This window comes from Syngnathus floridae, chromosome 4 (assembly GCF_059516105.1).
Source record: "Syngnathus floridae isolate MCC-2025c chromosome 4, RoL_Sflo_1.0, whole genome shotgun sequence".
NCBI classification, from domain to species: Eukaryota; Metazoa; Chordata; class Actinopteri; order Syngnathiformes; family Syngnathidae; genus Syngnathus; species Syngnathus floridae.
The window spans coordinates 21,223,044-21,230,057 of record NC_142416.1 but is presented as its reverse complement, the minus strand read 5'-3'; the positions used below and the strand labels follow the sequence as shown (position 1 = coordinate 21,230,057).

The following is a 7,014-nucleotide window of genomic DNA, read 5'->3' as shown; positions in this document are numbered from 1 at the left end:
CGCGTGCAAAACAATCTAACTTTATTGCCAAAGACCTTTCAAGCGGCGCCGAAAGACGGGTTGGCAAAGTTTCCGTTGGCATCGTGAGCGTCGTCGCCGCCATCCTCCTGCTCCAAGTCGGCCTCAAACAGGCGTTGCAGCAACGCGTCCACCGTTCGATACCCTGACACGCACGCACAACACAACACAACACAACACAACACAACACAACACAACACACAGCCTTACTTCCTGATGTGGCGCCATATGCCGGCGGTGGCGGCAGCCTACTTTTGGAGGCAATCTTGAACATGAGTTTGGGTTCGACGCTCTCCGATGGGTCGGCCGGCTGCTCCTGGTCACTTGTCTCCTCGGCGTTGACCAGGTTGTCCTCCAGCGCCTCCCTGGCGCACACACAAACACACGCGTGTTAAGTGAAGAGCAGGTAGCCGGAATTCCACGAGAGCGGCACGAGACCGGCACGAGAACGGCGGCCTCACTGTGCCACGCCCAACTGGAGCTCCTCAATCTTCTTCTCCAGCTCGCTGTGCAGGTTGCTCTTGTCCAGCGTGTACTCCAGGAAGAAGGCCTCCAGCACAAACGCCACAAAGATGCTGACGGCAACGGGAAGGAGAGCGCTGCGTCAGGACCGGCCAGCGGGCCGGCAGGCGGGCGGGCGGGAGCTCGGGCAGCTCACTTGATGATGATGATGACAACGGTGATGTGAAAGAGCACAAAGTAGATCCGGGCCGACTTGTGCGTGACGGCCGAAAAGCCGCTGCTCAGGAGTGAGCGGATGTTAAGGAGCGTAAAGACGGCGCAAAGACGGCGCAAAGACGGGGCGGCCGGCTTCGGCCGGCCAGGCTGGCAAGGATATCGTGCCACTGGTTGACCACGGTGAGCTGGACGAGCAGCACGAAGGCATTGAGCACGTTGTTGAAGTTGTTCTTGCAGTAGCCCAGCCTGGCAAAGGCGCTGCCCCGCAGCAGCGGGTTCCCGCAGTCAGCTGCGGCCGGGCCGCCGGCGGCAGCGTCCTCCTCGAACTTCACCTTGCCCTTGAACAGCTCCATGCCCACCACAGCAAACACGTAGTACACCACCTGGCCCGGGAGGGAGGGAGGGAGGGAGGGAGGCAGGGGATTTCAGCAGCTGTCGACCGCACCCGCCGCCGTTCCCGACGTCCCAGACCAGCGCTGCCGACGCCTCCTTACCAGGATGAGCTGGCCGAAGGTAAGGATGGCCGGTCCGATGCGGATCAGGGTGTTCATGATGGTGCGGAACCTGACGGTAAAAGTCACGTGGTTAGCCCAGCCGCGGCGCTCCCAATTACACGTTGGCATTGAGCTGAGACGGACAACACCGCGACTAGCCATGCTACTCGCTAGCCGTTAGCCAGAATATAGCATTTTTCATTCCAATGTCGGGACTAAGCCAGCAGGGGAAACGCAATGGTTGATTTCCCATCACGTGTTAGCGTTAAGCTAGCAGGGGCGACAACGTGACTGGCAATGCTAATCATTAGCACTTCTATGCTATGTTTTCAAATGAAGCTAGCCGGGCGGGGCAACAGTGCCAATAGCCCCGCTAATCTGTGGCCCACTTCCCATGATACGTTTGCACGCGACTTTGACGACATCGTAACGGTACCTCTTGATGCTGTCTACCACTCGAATGAGTCGCAGCACTCGCAGGATGAAAACGATGTCCAGGATCTGGCGGCTGGTGTAGCCACCCGCTGAAAACCACCACAAGTGCTGTACGGACTTTGTTCTTCGACAAACTTCCATACACTTCCTTTCAGGAGCTTCTCAACTGATCAAAGTCCTTGAGAACTTTCACCACCTTCTACAAATGTGTTAAACACTCTCAGGACGTTTTGTGAACTTCCAAGTCCTCGGAAGAACATGCACAGGACTTCAAAGCAAAGCAAAAAAAAAACAAAAAAAACACAAGCAGCAAATTCTAAAGACTATGTGAACATCCATCACTTTCTAAAAACTTACTTTGTGGACCTTTGAAAAATGCTCTGGAGCGCTTGGAAGAAAGAACTTCCAGGACAACATGCAGGAGGAGCAGGACGCTCCCCACACTTTGCTGAGCAATCGCACAAAACTTTCAGGACATTCAAAGACCCTCGGTGACCTTGCTACCGGAACTTTGTAAGAACTTTCAGGAGCTTCGTCAGCAGCAGAAAATAGGAAGTGAGCTCACATGACTGGAGGGCGCTGTTGATGACGGTGGCAACCAGCGCACACACCACGATGATGGTGTCGAACCTGCAAACACAAAGTAAGACAATAAACTGTACAAGGACCTTCAAAGAACTTGCAAGTAAGTTGTGAACTCCCAGGACCTTCAAAGAACCTTCAAGTTTTTTGTTGTTGTTTTTTTTACAAAACTTTGGGAGAACTTTGAGTACCTTCTAAACATTTTCAAGAGCTTTTCTTCCCCAACTTCATAAGAAGTTCCAGGACATCCCAAGCACATTCAAGATCGTATTCAAAACTTTGTAAGAACTTTCAGGCGCTTTGTAAAACAGAAGTTGTGGAAGGCGCAGGCAGGCAGGCAGGCAGGCAGGCAGGCAGGCAGGCAGGCAGGCAAGCAGGCAGGCAGGCAGGCAGGCAGGCGCTGACCAGTTCCAGAAGCAGTGCGCGGCAAAGAAGCTCCTGGGCTCGGTGACGTAGAGTTTCAGGAGAATTTCCAGCAGGTAGAGCGCCAGGAAGGCCCACTCCGAGTAGCCCACGCTGGGCTTGTCCTCGTCCAGGCCGATGAACACCGCGTTGATCATGATGATCACGTCGTACGCCACCGCAAAGGCCCTGCGGACGGACGCACGCACGCACACACACAGCCGCCGTGTCAGTGGCCCGCCCGCACACATCAAGTCAAAGTCAATCACACGTCATAGCCACGCCCCCTCACCTGTGGCGGACCAATCGGCAGAGGAGGCGGCTGGGCGCCGAGCGGTAGAAGGCGGGGCACAGGCGGCCTAGCGGGTGCGGCCTGGACTTGAGGGTCATCACTTGGATGTTAAGCAGGTCGGCCAGCTGGACGAAGGCCGTCTTGTCTGAAAGGAGACGCGCGCAGCGACAATGTCATCTCCACCGTGAACGACTCGGCGCGCACGCACGCGCGTGCCGTGGTGTGGCGTGGCGCGATATACCGACGGCGCCGCGGTTTTGGTCGTCCGAGACGCTCCACAGCAGTTCGGTGTGGGCGCGGCCCATGTCGGGCTGGACCGATCGGACCAGGCGGCTCCAGCTGGCGCGGCTGACCCGCGGCTCGCCCGCGCCACCGTCCTCGGGGCGTTCTTGCAGCACGGCGAAGGCCCGCGCCATCTTGTGCCGCTTAGCCCGCACCAGCAGCCGCACCTCCTCCTGACAGGCGGAGGGGGTGGGTGTCAATCAGCCACGCGCTCTTTCTTTCTGTCTTGGCATGTTTGCAGGGGCTCACCTTCAAGTACTTCTTGTAGTTGTTGAAGACCACGGCGAGGAAGACGGACATGAAGATGAAGGTGTTGACCAGGATGTAGACGATGAAGAAGACGGCGAAGGCCGAGCTGGCGTCGTACGCCGGCATCCTGAGCGCAAAGGCACGTCAGCGGCAGTGGCGGCGGCAGCGGGCCGGGCCGAGCGGCTCACATGACGTCGGGGCTGTTGGCCGTGGTCACCAGCACGTAGAGATCAAACACGGCGTCGGCATAGTTGGAGAAGTACGCTGCGCCCTCCGACGTCTTCAGGCCGCTGCAACGTTGCGCTGGCAGCGTTAGCCAGCTCGCTCGCAAGCCCAAAAACACATGAATAGGAGCGGACGGCCGGCGGGAAGTCAAAGACTCACCGCTTGCTGAACAGTTTGAGTGCCATGAGCGAGAAGATGAGGATGCTGAAGATGAAGAGCAGGAAGACTGTCAAGATCTGAGGCAAGGCATTGCGGATGCTTCGGATGGCCCTGCGCAGCTACGCACGCACGCACGCACGCACGCACAGTGAGCGTGGACATGGCCCAGTGCCGTCAGACGTGCTTAGGAGCGCCACCTACCTGCCGCCCCTCCGTCACGTTGACCAACAGGAGCGGTCGCAGCACTCGCGACCAGCGGAGGGCGTAACAGCCGGCGGCGTGCAGAGCGCCATAGACGATCATGTCGACGAGCGTCAGCTGAGACACACGCACGCATGTGTGCGCACACACACACACACACACGCACACGCACACGCACGCACGCCTGTGAGCCAGGGCTTTCCATTTGTGGTGCATTTGAATTGGATGCTTTTTGCCCGCTCTTGACATTTGCAGGAGCGTCCTCCAATCGTGCATTTAGACACCCCAGACTTTGAGCGCAATGCCGACTCAGCAGAAATCTTTGCCATGCCGTCTCAGCGCATTTGCGCTCAGGCAGGAAGTGAACGCGAGGAAGTGGCCACCGATGGCCAGGAGAGTGTCAGAACTTCATCAAGAGTGAAAACTTTCTGGGATCTTGCCCAAGCTCCTCAGAGCAAGCAACTGAAAAGTTGCAGGTCATGCTGGCAACTTTTCAGATCCAGCTTTGGAGAATCTTTTGTGAACCACAATTTTCATGAACTCCGTTGAAGGAATTTCCAGAACCTTCTGGAAACCTTCCAACAACTTGTTCAAGAGCTTTCAGCACCTTGAAGAATGTTGCAAGAACATTGGGGAGAGCGCTAAGGATGTCAAATCCCTGCTCCAACCTTTCAGGACAGCCTTGCAAATGTCTTTTTGGCAACTTCCAGGGCAGAAAGAAAATGTGATAGCGACACGCCCGGCAACGCCCGGCAACGCCCGGCAACGCCCGGCAACGCCCGGCAACGCCCGGCAACGCCCGGCAACGCCCGGCAACGCCCGGCAACGCCCGGCAACCCAACCCTGTGACGTCACTAAGCTCCTCCTACCGCCAAGACGGCAATCATGCAAATGTTTTTGGGGTCCTTCCAGAACTTGTCTCGCGGGATGACCTTGGCGTAGTGCACCAGGCGCAGGGCAAAGACGTGCAGGCACAGCAGCTCCGCCAGCATGGTGGCCTGCAAGCAAACGGTAGTCCTCGGTGAGCCCGACTCGCTGGCGGCAAAGCGCGCCGCCGCTTTCAAAGTCTGCCCCTCGTTGGCCTCTGCCAGAACGCCGAGGCTCACCCAAGGCGGCAGGGGCACCACGGCAGGCTCCTCCCACAGGGCCAAGCTCAAGTCCAGCAGGATGAAGAAGTAGAGCAGCACCTGAGCCAGTCGGCGGTTGTAGAGCAGGTACAACCTGCGCTTGGCGAGAAAAGCCACGGGTCAGTCACCCGCAGCGTCTGGTGGCCGGGCGGGCGGGCGGGCGGCGACGGCTGGCCCCTCACCGGACGGCCCGCGGCGACGTGTCAAAGAAGACGTTCCTGTTGTACTGGGCGTCCGAAACGTAGGCCGATGCCAGCTCCAAATCCTCCCAAACACACACAAACGTTCAAAAGTAGCATCGAGTGACGTTCACAAGAAAAGGCTGACCCGGTCGGCTTCTCCCCTTTCAGGACCTTCTGTCAGAACTTACTTGAGAACCTTTCAGGAAATTGCAGTAAAAGCTTTTCAAATCTTTGCTTTCCCCAGAACCTTTTTTGTTGACAATTATGAGTGTCACTTTTGCTTATTTCCTTTAAGAATTTTTTATTTTGTTGGGTTTTTTTCCCCCTCACACTGAATTTTCATGACTGTTGATTATGTGCTAATCAGAATTGGGTTGGTTTTTTTTTGTCCTTTTCCAAACGGCCACTGGTGGATTTGGGCTATTTGTGGGTAGCTTTACCTTTTAACTGATATTTGCAATCAAGTATTTTTTCATTTGTAGTTCTCTTGCTACAAATCGGCGACATCGAAAGGCAATCAAGACGAGCGTTCATGACGAGTTGATTTCGGGGGGGGTCATTGTTCCACGTGACCGTTCCGTCGTACCGTGCTCGTGCTCAGCGGTCACGTGACGTCGTTTTCGTACTATTGCTCCAAAGTTGTACGGTCGTCATGTGAAAAGCGTCACGCGGGCGCGTGCACTCCAACTTACCTCTTGACTTTTGGCGTCTTGTTCCGCACACGCACGCGCGTCTGGCCTGCTCGTGCTCGTCATGTCCGTCTTCTTTTCTGCTTCTTCTCCTCCGCCTTGTTTTTCGTGTTCTTCTTGCGCCAGCTCTGCTCTCTCCCTCGTGGGGAAAGTCGAGTCGCTCGCTCGAGTATGTGGCGGCGGTCAATCAGCGTGGCGCGTGCGCGAGACGCGTGGCGGGCGTGCACACGGGCAACTTGTTCATCTCTGGTCTTATCTTTTCTTGTGCAGGACGCGTTGCGTTGCGTGGCGTTCGGGTGCCGTGGGAAAGCTGAGCTTCCGCACCCATGACGTCACCTGGACCGGCTGGCCGTGGCCATTCAATTACCCGCGCCGCCCCGCCCCGCGCCGCGCGCTTCATATCTGCCATCATTAATTGTTGTTCCTCTTTTTGATGATGGCATACACAAATAAACCCTGTGGATGTTGTTGGCAAGTCACAATAAGCGAAACCGCCGTTTTCTTGCCTCAATCAACACTCAAACGTGGTTTTTGGGAAGTTGTTGGAACTTTTTAGGGAAGCAAATTTCTACCAGTCAAAGAAAATCAGTGCATGAAATATTTTGATCCTCACCAGTAAAACGTACACACAAATAAATGACGTGGTCCAACGACGGGGCTCTGTTGATTTCATAGAATGCGATATGAGGTGGGTAGGGCGATTAAAATGACTTTGTTCAGTCAGGAGAATTTGAGTTTCATTGAAATTTTCTCTTCGGCTTTTCTGCAGCGTGCGTGAATGCAGCGGCGGCAGCAGCAGCAGCAGCACTCCGGAATTTTTCCACGGCTCACCAAAATAAGAGCAAATTGCAAATTCCATCTTTTTTTTCCTTTTTTTTTTCAAAATATTAAGATATGGAACTGTAGGGTTTCGTGTGGGTTGTTGTTGTTTGGGTGGCATTGTTTTTATACGCAGCAATTATAACGACTGTCAAATTATTCACGTTTTTGGGGGAAACT

General features: G+C 55.4%; 1 protein-coding gene across 1 annotated transcript; it reads right to left on the bottom strand.

The window, feature by feature from the left end:
- Positions 1 to 4: 4 nt before the first annotated feature.
- tpcn3 (two pore segment channel 3) lies at positions 5 to 6,351 on the bottom strand. Its single transcript, XM_088374348.1, has 19 exons — positions 6,019 to 6,351; positions 5,327 to 5,409; positions 5,124 to 5,238; positions 4,887 to 5,015; positions 4,018 to 4,134; positions 3,817 to 3,935; positions 3,621 to 3,722; positions 3,433 to 3,559; positions 3,143 to 3,356; positions 2,902 to 3,046; positions 2,613 to 2,798; positions 2,191 to 2,255; positions 1,627 to 1,714; positions 1,191 to 1,260; positions 857 to 1,079; positions 677 to 767; positions 480 to 593; positions 271 to 383; positions 5 to 163 (listed from the first exon to the last, which is right to left on the bottom strand). The coding sequence occupies exons 1-19, from the start codon at positions 6,079 to 6,081 to the stop codon at positions 39 to 41; spliced, it is 2,289 nt and encodes a 762-aa protein (XP_088230474.1). The 5' UTR covers positions 6,082 to 6,351; the 3' UTR covers positions 5 to 38.
- Between the last annotated feature and the right edge of the window lie 663 nt (positions 6,352 to 7,014).

What these genes read in the sequence shown, in the direction of transcription:
- tpcn3 (XM_088374348.1), bottom strand. Translation starts at nt 6,081, where the DNA reads ATGACGAGCACGAGCAGGCCAGACGCGCGTGCGTGTGCGGAACAAGAC. An exon ending in GCATGATTGCCGTCTTGGCG is followed by an intron (nt 4,135 to 4,886) that starts GTAGGAGGAGCT and finishes CGTGTGTCTCAG; the next exon opens with CTGACGCTCGTCGACATGAT. An exon ending in GCCAACAGCCCCGACGTCAT is followed by an intron (nt 3,560 to 3,620) that starts GTGAGCCGCTCG and finishes CTTTGCGCTCAG; the next exon opens with GATGCCGGCGTACGACGCCA.